General features: G+C 41.0%; 2 protein-coding genes across 4 annotated transcripts; one reads left to right on the top strand and one right to left on the bottom strand.

Annotated features, from left to right (window-relative positions):
* Positions 1 to 7927: 7927 nt before the first annotated feature.
* On the bottom strand, positions 7928 to 9749 carry si:dkey-27j5.5 (dexamethasone-induced Ras-related protein 1). The gene is made up of 2 exons (XM_047578835.1): positions 8718 to 9749; positions 7928 to 8592 (listed from the first exon to the last, which is right to left on the bottom strand). Exons 1-2 carry the CDS (start codon positions 9343 to 9345, stop codon positions 8048 to 8050), a joined length of 1173 nt encoding a protein of 390 aa, XP_047434791.1. The 5' UTR covers positions 9346 to 9749; the 3' UTR covers positions 7928 to 8047.
* A 168-nt stretch (positions 9750 to 9917) lies between these two features.
* Positions 9918 to 21517, top strand: LOC125001133 (mycbp associated protein). Of its 3 annotated transcripts, none has more exons than XM_047577004.1 (18): positions 9989 to 10278; positions 11283 to 11358; positions 11449 to 11555; positions 11654 to 11828; positions 11959 to 12074; positions 12202 to 12352; positions 12698 to 12816; positions 15335 to 15459; positions 15733 to 15853; positions 16487 to 16679; positions 16825 to 17012; positions 17109 to 17255; positions 18175 to 18273; positions 18779 to 18921; positions 19032 to 19159; positions 19244 to 19389; positions 20374 to 20547; positions 21384 to 21517. In XM_047577004.1, exons 2-18 carry the CDS (start codon positions 11304 to 11306, stop codon positions 21462 to 21464), a joined length of 2268 nt encoding a protein of 755 aa, XP_047432960.1. In that variant the 5' UTR covers positions 9989 to 10278; positions 11283 to 11303; the 3' UTR covers positions 21465 to 21517. The 3 variants fall into 3 exon arrangements, with proteins under 3 accessions (XP_047432978.1, XP_047432960.1, XP_047432970.1); XM_047577014.1 differs by having other exon boundaries at positions 9990 to 10278; positions 15745 to 15853; XM_047577022.1 differs by lacking the exon at positions 20374 to 20547 and having other exon boundaries at positions 9918 to 10278.
* The last annotated feature ends 134 nt before the right edge of the window (positions 21518 to 21651 follow it).

Below are 21651 nucleotides of genomic sequence, written 5' to 3' on the forward strand. Positions count from 1 at the left end.
TGAGGACGTTTCAGTCTGACTCCGTCAGCACAGTCTGCCCTCTAGTGTGCACTAGAAAGCATTACAGTATGCAAGAGCTATCTTCTTTCTCTCTTCTACTTTTCTTTTTTCTTTCTTTTTTCTTTCTTTTACTTTGTCTGGTTCTTTATTTATTTATTTATTTATTTATTTATTTATCTGGTTAAGATAAGAGCACAGTGAAAACAAAATCCATTTATGGGCTACATGATTTGTGTATAATGTTCCACATCCTCGTCTTGGTTTTGGATGTGAGCAGAAATAAGATTAACCAATGTAGAACATTGGACTCCAGCCTGAACAAGTGCTTCCTTGGTTTTATATGTTATGTTGACGGGTGGATTTAGCTCTGTGGTGCAACAAAGTAAAACTTTCTAAGAAGGACGATGAGCTGTTTCATTTCAGCATCTTTAAATTTAATTTTCTCGCACTGGACCTTAGACTTAAAGATCAATTACAACAAACGCCCTCTGAACAAAGATTAACCGATGAGAAGGGGGAGCCGTCCACTGGTGGCAGGTGCTTTGCGTGTGTGTTTGCTCTCTCATCGCTCTGCCATTCAATTGCGTGACAAGCTGCTGGCCCTCTTCCGTCCTTATCTCTAGGGCACGATCTTGCCCTAGCTACTGTGAACTGGTGACTGATTGGACTGTTGACAAGCGCGGCTCGCGTTACACTAGGTGAAGACATGCTGACATTTCCACCCAGCATATGAAGTCACTGAAAGGGACAAGAATGATATGATTACAGGATATCTTATAGAGCATTCAAGAGATCTGAAATCACGTTAGAGGAGGAGGTCAAATCAAAACATGCTTGTATTTTCCAATTTAAATGTGGTCTCACCAGAACAAGAAAAGACCCTTGATACCACTTTATAACTTCATTAAAATGGTTATTTTGCTATTTACATTTGTTTCCTCTGGACAAACAAACTGCACTTTTAGATCACCTTCAATCGTTTGAATGCCAGTAAAATATCTACTCTATGTTGATTTGGATGGGGAAACATGGAAACTGTGAGCATAATGCAAGCAAATGCATCAGGTTTATAAAACTGAGGCAAATGGTCTGCGGCTGTACAAAAGCAATTCTTCCAGTGAAGGACAAGGCTCTGTAGAAAAACAGCATCACGTTTCAGGAGTCCATGCTTGGAACTGTGTGTATGTGGCTGTAATGTGTGTGTCAGAGAAACAGAGAGAACAACAGGAACATATGTGAATCCTCCTCACGTGCAAACAGGGACAGGTCATCTGTCCAAGTGTTAGGTCATGCATGTGTGTATGTGTCTGCGTACGTCTTTGTTCGAGCTGTGATTGCTGTAATAAAGAAATGAGTTATTGCACGTGCTGTGAAGTGCTCAGAGGTCACACAAGAGCGAAAATGACCGCCGCTTCCTGCAATGTGAACTTGCCGGCACATGACAGCATTCAGAAAAGGAAAGATCTAACGGTTTTATGGCAGGGATTGTATAAACATATTGCCATTAGGTACAATCGGTCAGAAGATGCAAATTACTGTTGAATAAAGTAAACATTTCTTTCACTGACAGTCTGCATTTTTTATATTATATTTTGTCCTTCTTTAGCCAAAAACACAAAAGCAGTAAAATGATCAATTTAATCTGCAGTAAATAGTATGTTCAACAAACTCTCTATCTAGGCCCATTCTCCAAACACCTCGATTGGTCTTGACTCTAACGTCTAAAGTGAAAAATATGTAATTAGAAAAGAAAAACATCTGATCATCAATTTTTCCTTATAGCCATATGGCTAACTTGTTGACTGAAATGGCCCTGCAAATTCAGGTTGACTTATTGAGCACAATATTATGCATGGAGCTAGTGTATTTTTGAATTCTTTTTAAAATCAGGAACCTGGAAAAATTAAAGAGTTAGTATTTTCAACCAATTTGTGGAGTTCTATTTTGGCTCCTCTGGAAAGATGATGGCGACAAGTCTGTTTGCTGACCACTGTCTGAAATCAGGTGTGACAGAAATAGAAGGGACGGTCACGATTGTTTTCCTTTCTGTTCTTTTTTGATAAATATAAAAAAAACATAATGCATGCTACTGAGCTAATCTTGGAGCCTTATTCACACTGTATTGTTAGGGCCACCAGAGCTTGTGTATGGAACAGCAGGCATAGAGAATAACATTCACTGGTCAGCCCTCATATGCTAAGAGAGTGTTTTATTAGTTTAATAATGACTAAATTTAAATGTTTAATAACTACACGTTTACCTTAGCGCAGTGGTTTTCAACCTTTTTGGGGTCCTGGACCCCCTACATATTTTTAATCTACCCGGAGGACCCCCATGATAATAATCTTTTTGATCATTATTTGTGTTTTCCTCCTCATTGACGCTCGGGTGCTCAGATTCATAGATGCTGTATTTGTCACTGTAGAGTCATAACTATGACCAGAGAGAACATTTAACGTCATTACCCAGATTACATTGCTACGTAAACAACAGTAGCGGCCTACGCGTGAAATTATATTTAAAAAGTTTTAGAAGAATTGATTGACTGAAAAATCATTGACACCAACATTAATCTCATGAAGACTACATGTAATTTTAGCTCCCTTTGATTAGTGCTAACCTGAACATGCAAGTTAACACCTTCCCGCAGATAAGAGCATTATTAACAATTGAGTGGTGCATGCCCACTGAAACAGTAGGAGCCTCAAAATATAAAATGGATGCAGCTCGTGTTAAGTTTGTATTAACTGTGTCATGCAGTAACTTTGAACAATACAACCGGGATTGAAATCTCTTAATAAAACACAGTAAACTTCTCTTGTGAAACAGTTGTAATTAGAGTAAAGTTGTTCTCTGTGGTGTAGCTAGATAAAGCTCTCAATGACATTCAAGTAAAATAATCCTATTTCTATGAATGTCATATGATCTTTTTAAAGGATATTTTATTTTCATGAACCCCCTGTAATTGCACAGCTGACCACTAGGTGTGCCACTGGGTATGGCCGCACTTAACCAGTGCTGTAAAAACAAAACAAAACATGTTTCTTATTTGCATTGTGATTGGTTTTCTTTTGATATTACAGCGACGAGAGAGCAGATTCAGTGTTTTCCCCGGCAGTCTGAGTGCACGTCATGCTGATCTAAGGTTTCACAATGATCATCTCAGGGCTTATTCAGAACGAGCGAGGCTACGCTGTGGTCGCACCTGCCAAGAGCTTCAGTAATACAGCAGCTCAGCAGGTTTAACACAGATTATTGCTGGTATCCTGCTGAAAGAGTCTTTTCTTTATTTTTCCTTGTTCTCTCCTTACAAGAAGTGACAGTTGGCACGTTCTGATACATGTAAAACAAGTTTTAGATTCCCGCAGCAGAACCCAAAAGAATAAAAACACAGCAGGGAAAACAAGTTGAAGTCATTTTTTTTTTCTCATTTAAAATTTAACTTTTGCAAAGACGATTGTGAGGAACACTGATGTGATTTAAATTGACTGAGGATGGAGTGGCTCCTTCAGGAGAATGATGATCAGAGCAGCAGCATGTGTAAAGTCCATGCTCTTTGCCAGCACTCACCTGAAGCCATACGCGCAGTGCAGCACCACATTCCTCACTCTGGTTGAGAAAATGGTTGATCGTGCCATTAAAATGCTGTGCCGTGAAAAGAAGAGACTGTTGTACAAATATCAACATCTCCACCTGAACCTCAGCCTGGTCACTTCCACACCAAGACTCCCCGAAGAAGAACAAGAAGATGTGGAGTCAAGAAGATCTGGAGACTACAACAAGTACGACAAAGTTTTTCATTTTGGACATTTTATATTGTTTGCAGATGACACAAATATTTTCTATCCTGGGGATAATTTACAATCGTTAAAATTAAATCCGAGGAAGACAAAAGCAGTTTTAGTTGATAAACTGAATACACAGGTAATAATAAAAGATAGATGGGGTTGAAATAGAAAGAGATGACAAAAGATGACAATATTCAGTTCAATGTGTGAAACAAATTCTATTTATCAGGCAAGTATCAGGCATAATGTCTAGACATATTTGGACTATAAGGAGTGGGAGTTTATACTTCGTTCCACTCCTTGTCAAATATGTATTATATATCTTATGCTTAAATGTTTTGTCTTATTTTGTGTTATATATTTTTTGTCTTCATATTTGAAATAAACTTCATACTTCATACTTCTTCTTCTTCTTCTTCTTCTCTAAAGTGACATCCCAAAGACTTTTCGAAGTGACACCTGAGCCAGACCTGAGGTAGACGCCCGACGTTCCAGACATCCTCCCTGGGGATGTCCCCGTGGGGATGTGCCTCTGAGGACAAACCTGCACACGATCTGAGAGCAAAGGAAAAAACCTTTGTGAGCTGTGTGGCAGAGAAGTTTGTTTCACGGGCCCTTCAGAAGTCCAAGATGACCTCCTCCGCTACAGATCCTCTACAAGCCGTCCACTAGCGGCTGTTCATCAAGATCTGGGATGAAGTGGAGAGTGAAGGTCTTCACATGAACCCAGACAACTTGAAGAACCTGGACAAGGCCATTTTTAAGGACACTTGCAAAGCACTGCACTGCTCCAAACCATACCTGTGGAATTGTCTGGTCTCAGGATATCCACCAACCGACGACATCATCGTGTCTTCATTTAAAAAGCATGTAAAGAAGAAACAAACAGAGGAACCTGGAACCATCAGAAAGTTCCTCACATTAATAAACAGAGCGTTCTCCAGACCTGCAGCCAGCCCCACAGTACTGATGTCTTAAAGCTTGACATCTACATCATCATCTTTAAATATTTTTTGTACATATTTACTCTTATATATTTAATTTATGCAAGTATCTATCTATCGTTTCTATTGTTTTACCTTGTTCTGTTTTTTGCACCATAATTAAATCTTATCTCATCTTTCTAGACGAATCCACCACTGATCCCAGTCAGGAGGTTACCCACTTCCCCTCCACTGTTTGCTGTCAGTCAGAGAGCAGTGGAGGGGTTGGTCACCTAAATGTGGGGACACGTCCTGTTCCTGAATGTTTGTGGGTTTAACTCTGCCGGAATCCGCTGGATGGAGACCAGTGGAGCAGGAGGACGTCTACAAACAGGTCAGGATTTAAACTTGTATCAATGGACACCAGTACCACCGGACACCTAGGGGGCCAGGGATCGATTCCCTGCATCACCATGCTGCTGCAGCTGATGTCTCTTCATCTGCTACCTAATAGCAAATTAAAAGAAAACTCCCATTATGTCAACAAGTTAAATAAAACTCCAAACTAAAATAATATAATAAATATTTAAAATTTTTAAATAATATATACAGTACATACACTATGAAGCATATAACACTATTACCTGTACATTAAAAAAATGAATGTTTCATGTTATTTTAAAACTATATATATATTAAAATATTTAAATGGATGGGTCAAACCACAATATACATTGCATACATACAATATCAATTATATATTTTACATTTATTCATTTATTTTAAAGCTCCATGCTGTTAGCTGCTTATCCATGGGTGCAGTCTAATAATGCTGTGATGACTGTCCAGTCGGAGGTTGGCCCAGAATGCCAAGAGATTATGGGGCTCGTGTGAAAGTCAATAATATTTTATTAAACTTTATTAAAAACTCTACAGGGTAAAAAGAAAAAAACAGACGAAGCTGGAAACTCCAGCTCCAAACACAAAAGTGGCTCTCTCAGAGGGACTACTAAGGATACAAGACACAGGAGACGAGTCTTTGGTCGCTTGGTGGTGAAATTTGTAGGGTGAGTTAACAAATGCACAAGATCGATTAAATAGTCACCATAACAGCAAGGAAACATCACCTACAATACACACAGTAACATCAATGACAGGTACACTAAACTTTTTTAGTGATCTACATCAGTAGTTCTCAGCTGGTCTGGATCCACCATTAATGTTCCTCAATGACGAGACTCAAATGTAAGAAACTTTTCAATTTTATTGAGGGCAATAAGTGAATTAACTTTCAGTTGGTATATTCATGTAAAATACATTAAATAAAAAATGTGCAACTACTGAGAAATATATAAATATAAAAAATATATAAAATATATAAAAAAGTCAAATTATGCAGGTTTAGCTGAGAATTCTCACTTAGAGTACGTAAGACAACCAACAGTGCAACACTATAGAAAATAAATCATGTTCTGTTCTGAACGGGACTTGAACCTTCACCGCCTGTGTCCCATACAATTGAATACAAATGTTTCAAATCCACAATTCTTTGCTGGGTCCATGCTGTATCTCCTTCAAAAAGCAGTCACGGAAAACAGAAAAGTGATTTCTTGGCTACATTTGCCATTAGTCAGTCTTTTCTTTCAAACCTAGAAGCAGAAAACCTAGGATTTTGACGTTTGTCCCTTTTGAGTTTTTTGAACATTGCTTGGACGATGTGATCCCAGTCTCTTAACTTCCAGCTTTTCCTCCAAAGACATTGAGGAAATTGGATTAGAAAGCAAGTAATCCACCTAGTTCATGCTAACGCCCACAGCTGAACTTCTCCCTCCTCCCACTCTGGTACCAGCAGCACTTGAATGACGGGGGGCGTGGCGTGACACCTGTCAGTCACTTACAAGCATTAAACAAATCTAAACGGACCAAGGGCTCTGGGAGGTCCTAGCCCTGTTAGTCCATTTATATCAGCCGTCCCTGCATCTACCTGTACAGTTCAGATGGAATCTCTAATTATGAATTCTTTTTAATAGGTTTGAAAAGGTTTCGAGAGAAATGCTACATGCAAAATGGCATAATGGGTCTTTGAAAATGTTAAATGTTTTAAAACTCTACTTCAGGAAATTTTCTAGATGACACATAAAAGACAAGTTTAGGTTACTAGACATACAGTATAAGCTTGTAATCATCAAACCAAGGTGTACATGGGCCTCAGTTATGGATCCCTCATGCTAGTGTTAGTTTAGCGCAATATTAGGAGTAAATCTTTCTGACCCTCATCTTGTCCTCTGTTCAGATATTGTTTTGGGCCTTTTAGGCTGTTAGAGTCACACCACACATCCTCACAACGTTGCCCAATTTTCCATTCCGAGAAAATTAAACAGGGACCATAGTAGCAACACAGTGGGGTTATCATTAAATGAGCTCACTCTTTTGTCATTATGTTTAAGTGACGACGTGGAAAGGGTGTCATTATTTCACTGACTCATGAAATGCAGTCTCATTTTATTTCGCTCGGTTTGGGGGGCTTGGGTGTAAAAAGTACACGGTCTGAGGTCCGTTGTATGCCATTAAATGTAAAGCCTGAGTGGTCTAACAGAAATCAAAAGCAGTGGCCATGGAAACTTTCCCACAGTATGTGAACACTGACTACACTGAGTGGAGCTCACATAGCGAAACAAATAGCTTCTTCAGAAGTATGTGCAAGGATTCTTTTATATTAACACCAAGCTAGTGAAATGTAGTAACAATGGCTTTTTGCAATTATAGTTACATCCTGGTTGGTGTTGGTGTTACCCTGTCTCTCATTCTTCCTTCCTCCTATCAGAGAACCTTCTTCATCATCTGTGGAGGAGTGGAAGATGAAGAAGGTGTATGTCAGCTGGAAACTTTGACTTTAATGTGGTTGTTTGGAACGTGTGGGATTCTGGCTACCATGAGTATCCAGTATTACACACACATAAACACACCCGCACACAGAGATATATCCGGAAAAAAAACGGGAGTGGGCGAGGAAAAGGAGATGGGATCTTATTTGCAAATATAGGATATGCTATACTAATGCAGTTATGAAAGAATCAAGTTACTGACTCAACATCAATCATAGATAGATAGATAGATAGATAGATAGATAGATAGATAGATAGATAGATAGATAGATAGATAGATAGATAGATAGATAGATAGTCTATCTAAAGGCATTAATAGGCAACTAACAACTTGTGAAAAAGATTTTATTTGAAAATCATCTAAAATATATGTACAATAACACCTTCTTTAACAATGTCGTGCGTTGTTTTATTCGCTCTGTAACATGATCTCTCATAGGGTGTCTGTCCCTCACTGAATATGACATTTCTCCAGTCCTTTGCCGGGCTTCCCTGCCTTGTGTGGCCCAGTGACTTGACGCAGATCAGTGGTAAAACTCGGCCGACGGGCAAGTGGGTACAAGGTGCCATAAGGATCATCTCGCCCCGGCATCTGACTCTCCCTTCCCGCCGCACGGCCAGTCCGCATCGCCTGGTACGAGCGGAGGGAGACTTTGCGGTGTTGAGACGGCCCGGTTTCCGTTGGAAGCCCACCCCGCCTCGCCAATGTCTCAAATACTTTTTCAAGGTTAGTGCTGTCTTTTGCAGACGTTTCGAAATAGGCGCAGTCGTCGCCGAGGGCTCGGAGCACCTCTTCCCGAGAGATGTCTCTCTCTGATTCGAGGAGATCCACCTTGTTTGCGCAGACGACCAGGGGAACGCGTGGCTGTGCGCCATGCTGTGTCACAGAGGATCTGGTGAGCTTGGATTTAGCAGCCAGGATCTCCGTCCGCAGGGCGCACACCTCTTCGAATGAGCTCCGGTTATCCAGGCTGAATACAAGAAGAAAAATGTCTCCTGCAGAAAAGAAAAACAAACACATTTTTTATTCTAAACGTTATTCACGCATTATGCCTCATGGCTCTCAGCACAGACAAACATTTTTTACTTGAACATGACTTATGACTGTAAGCAGTACGCACCAGTGAGGATAGACAGACGCCGTTTTGCCGGGAAGTCCCTTTCCCTCGACGCATCCAGGATGTCAATTTGGTAGGTCTCCCCGCGAATGCGAAACAGCTTCCTGAGGAAATCCTCAGAGGTGGGGTTGTACTCATCCACAAATCCGTCCAGAAGGTATCTTCTTAAGATGGAGGTCTTGCCAACCCGTGGCGCGCCAAGAACCACAACTCGCTTACAGTTCTGAGGCTTTGTGGAGTAAACGGGGTCTTGCCGGTGCCCTTGTCCATTGTCGCGCTGCCGGGTTTGGCCGTGGAGTACCAGAGCGGCCAGCTGATCCAGTGGGGTTCTCTTGCAAGGATGACTGCTGTTGGAAGTGGACAGTTGCCTTACAGCTGCCCCTGAACGCGTCTTCTTTTCCTGTTTCCACTGAGATGTGGCCGCTTTAAGTATCCCCAATCCCGCTTTAATTCCCGACGAATTCAGGTGCTGCGAGGCGTTTTTGTAAGCCAGTAGAACTTTGGAGGAACCGGCGCACTGTCCATCCGCGTTACCGTGAAACTGGGGACCGTCTGTGCCGGCACATTTGAGCTGGTGCGTAACAGGGATGGAGGTGGTCGGTGCGCCGCTGGATATGGCACCCATGTCCATGTTGTATTCCGCTCAGTTGCTGAGTGGGCTGAATCGGCAATCTGGCGTTTTATAGGCCTGCGAAAGCTTGTGTTTGGCGAGGGGGCTGATGTCAGTCGTCTTTATATAGGCTCGATCATCCTCAGCCCAGTGGTTCGTCCGCGTCATGCTGATTGACAGAAGAGCTTGTTGTGTTCCTCGGGAGAACACCGTGTTTTGATGAAACATAATGTGGGATAGACTCGACAACTGAGCAGGAGACCCGCTTGATTTTCTTTTGACATGTTTCCGAAGCCCTGTGTCGCGGATTATTACTACTATTACTACTATTACTACTACTACAACTACATATCGTTAGCCTAATAGCATATTTACCAAAGTCATTTTTGAACGTTTTCGGAAAACAAGAAAAAACACATTTTTTATCAAGCACATTGGTATGCTATTTTTTTTATTGATGTTATGACAGTAAGGCAATATTAGTCTAACCGTAATAATTAAATAATAATAATATAAAGTTTAGGAAGGCCTCGCTGGACAAGACAAATAGACATGAAAATGTTTCTAATACCCTTGTCTCATGCGCAGTATGATGTAGAACCTGCTATTATTTTGCTTTTTAATGATTAGTTATGTGTGTGTATGAGTGTTATCATATTTGTCTTTTTGTCGTATAGTATAGTATATGATGATTTTTTATTATTTCCATTACAGAATATATTGTAGTTATTTTAAATAGCCTATATAAGTCATTAATTCTGACTAAGGAAGAAAGAAAGAAACTTTTGTTGTGTCCGTTGCCATGGTTACGATTGGAGAAGCCGCTCCAGCTGAAGTACAGGGCTAGCTTGGCTTGGTTAACGATGCTAGCGGTTGTCCGGTACTATTTTTGACAGTATTTAGAAGAAACGAACCGTGTCGAGTGACCGAAGAAACGGTTACGGCGCTATTCAGGTCAGCTACAACTTCCTGTCTCCATTTTTCCTGCTCCTGACCCCTTCACTACTGTTTTCTCAGGCTAACTGTCTCAGTGGTGATTATCTGTAGCGACCAGGAAATGTATTTATGTATGCTTCAGTAAAAATATTCTCTATTATATAGTATTCAGGTATTCCTGAAATATTCAGTCAGTATAGTCCTGTATATACAACTACCAAAAACAATTAAACAGAAATGATAATAGTCCGCTTATTACGGGATAGTATTATTAGACTAGGCCTCGGGCGTTTCCCTGTAGCCCTAATTATAATTACTGATGTACGTGTACCGCTGTACAGCTGCACATGAAAAGGTTTGAGCTTTTTACTCCACCAGCAGCTCGCAAATTACACTTGGATGAAGTTTATCAGCTCTAAACTTATCAAAAAATGTGTATTTCTTCAGTATTTGTTGTGTATAGTACTCTGGATATATGCATAATAACTGCTAAAAAGTGAAGTACCAGTACTTCAGGATTGATTTTTTTTCATTATTATTATTATGAATCACTGTTTTGTCACAGAGTCTGAGTGGGAAGCACTACACACGAAACCTCAGTCAGTATGTTGATGTATTAATTTTTTAAACATGTGTAAAATTCACTCCACAAATGCTTTTCCCTCAATGCACAAGGGCACCTCTTGCCTTCGGTGGGTCCTGTCTGAAAAGGTATAAGAGAAGAAAGGCGCTGACAAAATCCAAGGATTTATTATTGTTATTGCAGCTGTGGAAATTATTACAGGGCATTGCTGGATGAAGACACATTCACTGACTTACTGCATACTTTGTGCACAGCATACTTTGTGCACAGCATACTTTGTAGCATCAAGATTTTCATTTTCTGTTCCCCAGAGACAGAGAAGCTAAAAACCTTAGAGGAGTTGTCCATCTTGAGTGATTTTTCCTCCAAAAACTACACCCCTTGTTTATTATTTGTTAGAAAAATGCTTTGATTCCCATTATATGTCCCATATATGAAGGACCACCAAAAACCAGTGCTCATGGACTGTATGAGTAAGACTTCACCAGCTGACTCCCACTTTCTGGACTACACAGGTTAGTTGTATTTTTACCTACAACTGCGTAGAGATATGACATACTATGTATTCTTGGACCTAAAGTGTAGCTCTCTTTTTTTGTCCCCAGGTCCAGAGGGGTTTCGATTTGATGACCAAGGGATGATTCTTCCACACAGCATCTTAGGTAGCCCAGAAGATTTCAAAAGGTATCTGGAAGCCAAAGGGGAGACAGAGGTACAGTATATTCAGATCCATGTGTGAAATAAAAAATCGAAATGTAGCAATTCTGTTGCGTTAATTTGTGCTTTCTTCTGTTCTCCATTCTTGACCAGTTGGTACAGAGAATCCAGACGGCATCGAGGGATCCCCCATGTGAGGCTACGGGAAGACATCACCATGAAGCTGTGGAGAAGGATGGTTCAGGCCGCAGCAGCATCCAGAGTCATGCCCTTCAGCACTGGGATAAACATATGAGACATCGTAAACAACAACAGAACTTCTTATCTGGTGAGTTGTTAATAGAGCACAGCACTGTACTCCAGAACTTTGCATCATCATTGTACAGTAGATTTCACTTGTATACAAATGCAAGTTTCGTATTTGAATCTCTGACAGTCTCTGTCTTTTTCATGTGAAGGGACTCTCAAAAGGCCAGTCGAAAACTTGCTGATGAACCAATCTAACCATTTCAGAGAAACTCAGGAGCAGAGGGAGTTTCTAAACCAAGTCATGCCACTCGTTAACTCTGGATACGTAAGACACACATTTGGTTTCTCTGATCTACTCAGATCTTTAGTTCTCAGGCAGAGCATCTCATTGTTCTTCAGTTTACAAAATGTTAGAAGCAGGTTTTCATTACCGTTTCCCTTTCCTTCTCTAGGGTTATCGCGTGGGCAGTGAGTTTTGGAGTCTCCCGCAGCGTTATGGAGATGAAATGAGTGGTATAACAGCCACTCTGAGTCAGACTGAGCAGGGCAGACGGGGACCTGTAACACATGTAGGACAACCGAATAGCATACGCCAAGAATCCGGTACACACAGACACTAACGCCGTGTCCCAGTTTTCCACCTCCGCCTCGTTCATGATCCCGTTTCTTCTTGATTTGGCAACAAATTGCCTGAAACGCAGTGGTGTTTCTGATGAACTGATGAATAACAACAATAATAATTCTGAGATACAGTTGCAATTAAATAAAAGAAAAAGCTTTAGAAGTAAGATTAAATAATGATAATGATATGTGTATATATATAATCACTATATTGACTTTCTGCATGTCCACTCTAAACAAGGTTACTTGGGAGAAATAGAAGCCTTAAAGACACACTCCCGTACAAATTCTTTTTCTGCGACTAACTCAGTTATCTCCGTCCTCTAGGAATCACTTGTGCTGAGACTCTGCGCCCAGCTTCTCGGATTTGGAACCAGAGCGCTTATCTACAGCAACAGTTGCAGATGCTTGGAGAGGTTTTACAAGACATGGACACAAAAAAGCCAGTAAAAGTTTCCTTTCTCTTAATTTTACTGTAAAAATAAGTAAAGAAATGAATTATTGGCAGATGATATTTCTTTATCACTGAACTGATCTAGTAGATCTAGGAGTTACGATCACATTACGACTGACTGACTAAATTGTTGGTGCCCACCCATTAAAGGGAGAAAAAAAGCATGGTCGTCTCTGAAATAATGTGAGATGGACAAAACTAACAATAAGTAAAAAATATACTGAAAATTAACTAATAAACATCAGACATTGATTATGATTTGACAGTGGCCTGGACAAAAATGATGGTACTCTATTTTCTGCATGTTTGTCACACTTGTAAGCGCTTTGAGCATGATAAATAAAAATAATAATATTAATAACGATACAGTTCACTCACTTGCTACAACAGCTACTTCTGAATTCTGACCTGAAAGATGTAAAACCAAATTCCGAGCCACATTATTCCTCTTCCTTTTCACAATGTACATTTGAAACCATAAATTTAACACCCTCAGATTTAAAATTAACACTCACACGCTCTGTATATAGAAACCATGATCAAGTTATTTAAAAAGAAAGAGTTAAAAAAAATTAACAGTATAATATAGTTAAATATCAAACTCTTGCAGTGCAAAATAAGTAACACCAGAATGGATGACAATAACACAAAGTTGGTGTTCACTGTTGAAGAGGTGATCAGTTAACACTTATTGGTGTCTTTAAATTACATTCTAAAGGGAGTTAAGATATGTAATAAAGGTCTCATCATGTTCAATAATCACACCAAAAAGTACTTCAATAAAAAAAGCATTTATTGTCCCATATCAACAGCTTCACATTGCTTTATACAGACCCTAGACAAGGCCTTATACAACAACACATACAAATACAAAACTTGAGAATAGTCATTCCTTCTCATGCTCGAAGCGAGTGAAAGGTAATGACTATCGTCCGAATCCGCTGTTTGAAGTACGTTAAATATGGTTAGCAGTGAAGACTTCACTCCTCCAATGGGATTTAAAATGAGCACGGAGCTTATTTTGTTAGAATCCACTCCAGAACGCCAACACTTCACTCTAGATTGGCCTAACATTGCAATTTTAACACTTAATACTGTGCGCGAGAATCAAAAATACCCTGCAAGGCTCTGGATAACGAACATTTTGCTTTAACACAGACAACTTCATTACCAGACCAGTCTGCGCACCGATGCTGCTCACACCCCTCGGGACACCCTGTCTCAAGCTGCTGGAGCTGCTAGCTGCTCGTAATCAGTCTGTATCGGGACAAACAGCCTGTGATCATCTGGCCTTGGGCACACTGTTCTGGATTTTCTGTGCAAGGAACAAACCACTGAACATGAGCAAAACGGACAAATACACATATACGTGCACGGTTATCCAAAGCAGCCCCACACCCTGTTGTTACCTGTAAAATCTACAGTCAGTGTAGATTTGCATGATTAGATGGAGCTGTGCCACCCTCCCATAATCACTAATGGTTGTTCACCAACATGCAGACGCAGAAAAGGTACAGTTATGAAATCTAGAGCGTGTCCAGCCATAGAGTAGCACTGTTGAGATCTGTTTGCTTAGAGAGTCCAAGAAAAGGGACAGAGACTGTCTTAATTCCCCCTCTGCATTACAATAACTCTATCAGCAGGGGCAGGAGGTTCTGGGGTAAACACTTCATGTACTCATATGCACGGCCAGTTCCTATTTAATCCTATTAAAACCCAAAGTAACAGGTGCTGATTATGGATGGGATGGTTTATTCAAATTACTTTTGTGTGTGTGTGTGTGTGTGGTTGGGTCAGCTGCTACCATCTCCCCCAGGTACTGTTTCTTGCACTTGTCTTTTACACACTCCCACACACACACAGACGCACACATTTGAGCTGGTGAAAGAAGAGAAAATGGTGGTGTTCTGTCGTGCTGGTGAAGTACTTTCCAACAAACAGAGACAGATTGTCCTGTCAGTAGCTGACTTGTCCGTGGATTTGTGGCATACGTGCAAAGGCGGTGATGATGGGGACAGGGAGGGGCTGATAAGAGAGGAAAAAGGATGTTAAGTTTCAAGGTAAGGACGCAAGGAGAGACGGAAAGAAACTCAAACCTTCTGGATTACTTAAAAATGCCAAGATTCAGGATGAGGGGGAAAACAATAGATTGGATTTGCGTTGTTTCACTGACCACTCACATGGAGTGGAGACCAATACAGCATAGAACACTATTAATGTAAATATTTCACTCAAGCATATTTCAGTTAGACCTGATTGAAGCATATCTTTTGTACAGATTAATAAGCTTCAATTTGGCCACTGATAACTGTACAGCGTGTCCTACAACACCCTGTACTTTCATATTGAAGGTTTTGTGCCGCCTATTTTTGTGCTCTGTGGTTCACAGGACCTAGCTGTCCATTGATGTTGGACTGAAAGGAACCTTGGACATTACTTTTCAATAACAAGAACCAGGGTGTTCAGCGCGCAAATAAATAAACCACCACTCTGGGTCACTTTGATTGCAGGACATCAGTGGGCTGGAGGTGATTGGCTCGGGGAAGGCGTTCACGTTTGTCACAATGTGTCGTAGTCCCTCGTTAGAGATAGAAGAAGAGGAAAAGGAGCGCAAGGAGATGAAAATGGAAAACATGTAAGAAACAGTTATTTTCTTTTCTTTAAGGACTTGCAAAAACAACTTTATCTGCATAAAATACAGTGTGTTAAAATCTAGTTAACAATTCTGTCTCTAATGCAAAGGCAGAGAAAGAGACATGCAGCACATCTGAATCACTAAGTCACCAAGTGCTGAATTATGACAATATCTGATCACATTCTGTTTGGTCAAGGTGATCTTTGATGATTGTAACCTTTTCAAATGCTACAATTTGATGCAGATATATTCTGAGTGCTATTGATGTGTCAATGTGCCCTGCAGTGACCCACTGGGACAGTATGAGGATGCTCAGTCAGATGTTCTGCACGTTCCTGCTTTGAGGTTCTGCGGTCAGCTTGCTAGATGGACTGGAAACTCCAACACTAACGAGGTACACCAAAGCTTTCACACAGTAGTTGGGCAGCAAGAATATACTGCTTACCTCAGTGTCAGAGAGAGAGGCAAGCCTTTACTTTGGACGTGCCTTATTTCCACAGGTGATGCCAATAATCCATCTGCTGTCTCGGAGCCTACATAATGCCTACTTTCACAGGACAAACTCAAAAGGCCATAGGAGGGATTCCTCTTTGCATGTTATCCCTGAATTATTTTTCCATGAATCTTTTTAAAGACAAACCAAGAGTATTTTTGACAGTAGATTAACATTAAGCAGGAGGACAACTAAGAAGCAGCTAGAATTAGCAAGAAAAAAGTGTTTTTTCATGCTGAGATTAGCAGAATAATGCTCAATTGTTGATGTTAGGTCTTATTTGAGACTCAATCATGTTATTAATGGCATCTATGATAGTTCATACAACAATAATTATATTGTTATATGTGTATCTAATCATTTGAATAACAGCATATATGAAATAGAATTAATAGTATGCATCGGGACAAAACAACAATCTGTGTCTTAAAGGAGACATTTGTCTTCCTGATCTTAATCACATGTAACATACTATATTATTTTCTTTGCTGCCTTTGATACTTAACAATTATGTCTCTAACATACATTGACTAGGGAGAAGTAGGAATTAGTGCCACAATAGTCTTTGAGGCCCCGACTGGAGGAATAGCCTCTTCCCACCTGGAGCTGGGCAATGAGGGCAGTACAGCCATCTTCTACAGCTGGCAGCAGCTTCCCGTGCCACACAGCTTCCCCAGCCTGCGTTCACAAACAAAGACTCCACACTTCTACTTCAGTTCTTCCTCTGGTACACACACAAACATAATCCAACACCTGTTGCCAACTTGTGTACGTCACACGCTGTTTGCCCATGTGTCAATCTGTCATTTCATTCAGCTGGCATCCTAACTAACCTCTCTTTTGCTTTCTGATTTGCTTCACCTCCCATCAAGGCGTCATCCGTCCAGGCGACACCCAGCGGGTGGAGTTTATATTTAAGTCAGAGGAGCCAGGTATAACAACTGAACACTGGCAGCTGAACACCCATCCTGTTATGTTGCAAGGAGCGTTAATGCAGGTCAGACTGAGAGGACTGGCTCTGTACCAGGACAAAACTGCAGACCAGAGGGATTTCATAGAGGTAGTAAGCTCTGTGTCACAGGAAGACTAAGAAAAAAGTGGCACTGAGGTGTTCATTAACAGAACTCACTATATTTTTTTCTGTGTTTCTGAGCAGACAAAGCTAGAAAAGAAAGTGTTGGTTAAAGAGTGTCGATCGATGGTGTATGAGTTGCTCTGGGGGTTGCACACCCCAGAAAGACCCAGCTCTCCTGCAGATCTCTACGTGACTGCAGACCAACAGTTTCTGAGCGAAAACCCCAAGGTAAATACTACTGGAAGCAGTATCCTTAAAGAAGATTGTTTGTTCAAATTTTTTAAGGTGTCAGCTTTGCCCACTAAGAAAAAATGTACTAAAACTCTACCTTACTTTGTCTGGTAGGTCTTTTGAAACACATTGCTCACCTTGTATCAATGCAGCCCAACTTCATGTAGCAATCACACACTTTTATTTCCTGGTGTTAATTTCAACCTTAACATTAATCACACCACTCTATCACTGTGAGGTGATGGACTCATGTATTGTGTTTGCCTTATTGACATTTCACTGGCTGAAATGAGAGCTTGATCAGTCCATTATGGCTGCACTTACCCAACCTGAATTTTATAAAAGTCCACATTCATTTAACATAAGATAATTGTATTATTACCATTATAATTCATGGTAGCCCTTTAACTGCTGCTTTCTAAAACTACTTAGTTGCCTCTACAATGGAGCTTATGTTGCCATGGTAGTACTATAGGAACCTGGCTTTAACTGGGTTAAATGGGAGGTTGATTAGATTACTTTCTAGTGAATATAGAGCGCGACTGTCTAAAAAGACTTTTGATTTAATTCCCAGTAGATGTGAGTGGCTGTGACTGAAAAACAGCATCGGATAGTGTAACCAAACAATAGGTTCAAAATTAATATCTCTTATTGTGGTAAGTCACATTTGTCATTACCAGATATTATGATAATTATAGCACCCTTGGCCCCTCACATGGTCATGTTTTGTCACTACAATGGGCCGCACACTCCCCTTGAGATGATAAAGACGATGACATTCATCATGCTGAGGATAGCTTATAAAGGATGATTATCATCCTAGACCGTGCCTGCAATTTCTCTTCTTGAGAATCTTTCATGTATATGTTCATATACCTCAGCTGCTGCTCCACTTTTAACTCCTTCTTGGTCTTAGTTGCAGTACATTGATCAGTCGGTGGAGGACTTAAAGAGGCTGTGGCAGGAAGCGAATCATGAACACACCTGGGACCTCTCTGTTGATACACTCAGACAGGTAGAGCAATAGATGTTATAAACCTTACAGTGCTGAAGACTAAAAACTGTCTAAACATGTATTCTTTTACACCAGCAATAGGAACCCTGAAGCTTGATAAACCTGGAACTTATCCATCTTACTATTTCTGTGTTCTTTCTTTTGGTTACATTTAGGAACTGTTGCATTGCTAATGCTTTACCAGGGTTTTATCAAGCATTTTTGATAAATGGTGTATGCTTAAAAGTGTTGTGCTAGGGAAAGTGCCCAAGTAAGTAAAGCAGACACTAAAAATGGAGCTCTAAAAACTACAATCATTCTCAATTCTTGCAGTGTAGACACAAAAATAGTTGCTGTACTATCGGTTATTGGTTGTAGCAATGTGGTGACTAGGAACACACATTTGTCAGTACAACGAAAGAACACATAGCAGAGGATTTCAGCCGGTTGAGTCAAAGCTGTAGTTTCAAGGATCTACATGCACAATCTCACTGTACTGGTCTTCTAATTTCCCCCCATAAATGAGGCTGTGCTGTCTCTGCCTGATGAAGACTCAGCTCAGGACTCCCTCGGCAGAGAAGGGGGCCTGACTCAACTCAACGCTGTGTTTCTACAACTCTGTGAACCTTCTGAAGTGAAACATCACCCCTTAACCGCTGCTACCATAGGGTGAAACATGAACACTCGGTCATGTAGCTGACAGAACATCACACCTATGTTCTCACACCTCCAGCGTAATAAGCTTATGGTTTTATGGTGGTGTCTGGTGCCCCCTGCAGGCAGCAGCTGTGGAGGAAACTGCTGGACTCGATGGCCGCTGAGGCCGTGTTCCTCAGAAACCTGCTTGGCCTCCCAGAGAGAGCAATGTGGATCGAGCAAAAAGACGAACCGACAGTCTGCGACGCTGGTGAGATTCCCACACATCAGCACACATGCAGATGGATGGAGGTGGTGGATTTGTGCTGCCTGCTACTATATGTTTACATCACAGATTTGGCTGATGATATAAAGACAGATGAGAAGAGTGAGAAAAAGGCAGGCACGGCTGCCAAAGTGGAGAGGAGTGGTTCGAGATCAAGAGTAAAAGACGACAACAAAGAGGAGTCCAAGTCACCAGCAAATGAAAAATCAGTAGAGGTGAGTGGGAGTTGGGGAACTAACAGAAACTGTGCGTGTGTTGCTGACTAACACTCATCAACACACAGAAGGAGGATTGTAATATGTTTTGCCGCAGAGTGGCAGCGCTCTAGAAGATATTTTAAATATAAGTGTGAAGAAATGACACATAGCATTCAGCTGACACTCCGGTGAACCAACCATGAGTCACTATTTCAGACAATCTCATTCATTTTCCTGCCATTCAACCAGCTCCTGTTGTTTTGTTACTCCCGACCGCCTCCACAAAACTTGTTCACCTTGTGTCCCATGCTTATTAATGCATACAACTGCCACATTATATGCATTCACTGTCACTGTGGATGTTCGTGTTTTGGTAAAAGGTTAATGGTTGGGTGAGTAAAATTTGTCACATAGTAATTATTGATTTGAATACACATCTACAGACCGCCCATCCTCAGTTCCCAGATCTATTCACAAATCTGACTTTGAGGAACATTAATGAGGGTGCTGTGCAAAGATGACGATCTGCTGTGTCACCGTGGCATTCATGATGTGAATATGGCCTTCAACCTATAGATCTCTCCCTATCTATGGTTCACCACATCATCAGAACCATTTGGACTTAGACTAGAGGCGCAGTTTTGTGTGTATCACAACATATTTTGCTGAATGATTTTCTCCTCTGTGTGGCAGCTGAGTCAGAGGTAAGGTACAGCCTATTACTCACGGGGTGCCATGGTAACAGAACACTGTGTGAAAATGTGCACCTGCTCTCGGACTGTGTGCGAATTAATAGCACCTGGACTGATCCAAGCCATCTATGGCGGACGCACACACAGCCATACATCAGGCAGCCAGCAGAGGATTTATTGCATGCCTTCAAATATGTGTCATAAGATGTCCAAGCCACTTAGCAACCATCTCAACATCCTACATGCTCACTAAATGATATCTCTGTCTTACCAATTATACCTTGTCTGTCTTTTCATCCCATGTACAAAGGAGACCAAAAAAAGGGGGAAAAGAAGGGATGAAGTACTGAAGCAATCAAAGGAAAAACAAGGAAAGGAGTCTCTCTCAGTGATTGATAACCATCCAGAGATCATCAGCCAACAGTCTATGGATGACCCAAATCTAGAGCTAGAGATAATTTGTGGAAGGCTCCTGCACAGAAAGGCAAGTCATTTAAATATGTTTCAGCACTGATGGAAAATTCAGTTGGTGTGTGGACTCTCTGGAGGACTTTCCCAAAATGTCAGTGGGTGGTCTCAGAGTTGAGCTGGAGACAGACTAACTTTTAACAATGACCTTCAAGGAACATGGGCACTTATGACATACTGACATACACACAGGAAAATGTAGAATTCATTTTTTTCACTTTTTTGGCTCTTTCCAAAGTGTCTGTGAAGATTAACAGACAGCCACTTCCTTAGCTCATCCTAAGGACAAAACACCTGGACAACACCTGAGGAGACAGTTAATGCAGTTCAGTTCAGTGAAGAACGCACAGACGTGTGTGTTGTGAAAACAAGACCTCACAAGAAGATCTCAACAAACAACAAATGCATGACTCAGCACAGGAGAGTCAGCTCTTTATGTCAGGACTCAGCAGTCCACCTCCACCTGAAACACCCCCTCTGAAAAGGGGAGGTGGATAGATCCGTCAGTCGCATACAACACAGTCTTAACACCTGTCCCAAAACCTTTCATCCAAATTCACACCTTTGAGAGAACCACTTATCGTGGAATCATTTATAGCTCAGCAGTGGCATAGTGAGTATTGGGTCTTTAGGAGGCCTTTGCTATGTGAGTTTCAGGTGGGCTCACTCACAGATGTTGTGGAATAAAAACCTAACCTCAAAACCAGTTTACTACATGTGAAGAAATAGAGTTGTGAAATGTGATTTAATGTAATCTTTCGACATACTAATGAATTAAAATCAGGACATCTGCTGCCACTTCAATCTCAACCATTGTTTTCATGTAAATTGATGTGTGCATGTGTCTGGCAGGTTTATGCTCTGATGGAGGACCTAGTGGATGACCTCTGTCACCTGATGGACGAGCTTAATGAACGTGATTCCAAGTATTAACTCTGGAGGCTATGGAATATATAGCCTAATAAAACTTTCTCATGAAGACCTTATTTTGTTCTGGCATTTTTTTTTCCTATATATATATTCTATATTCCGTCATCGTATGATAGTAGAAGGTTGCCTGTGGCGCTGACTTCGCAAACGACTCGCAAACGACGCGCACCCGTGCGTCCCCGCCTCTCTG

This window comes from Mugil cephalus, chromosome 2 (assembly GCF_022458985.1).
Source record: "Mugil cephalus isolate CIBA_MC_2020 chromosome 2, CIBA_Mcephalus_1.1, whole genome shotgun sequence".
Lineage (NCBI taxonomy): Eukaryota > Metazoa > Chordata > Actinopteri > Mugiliformes > Mugilidae > Mugil > Mugil cephalus.

Bases quoted from the DNA above. Each gene is read 5' to 3' on its own strand.
- si:dkey-27j5.5 (XM_047578835.1), bottom strand. From the start codon at position 9,345: ATGGACATGGGTGCCATATCCAGCGGCGCACCGACCACCTCCATCCCT. The intron at 8,593-8,717 runs GTGCGTACTGCT...TCTTTTCTGCAG, and splicing joins GCGTCTGTCTATCCTCACTG to GAGACATTTTTCTTCTTGTA.
- LOC125001133 (XM_047577004.1), top strand. From the start codon at position 11,304: ATGGACTGTATGAGTAAGACTTCACCAGCTGACTCCCACTTTCTGGAC. The intron at 11,359-11,448 runs GTTAGTTGTATT...TTTTGTCCCCAG, and splicing joins CCACTTTCTGGACTACACAG to GTCCAGAGGGGTTTCGATTT. The intron at 19,390-20,373 runs GTGAGTGGGAGT...CCATGTACAAAG, and splicing joins CAAATGAAAAATCAGTAGAG to GAGACCAAAAAAAGGGGGAA.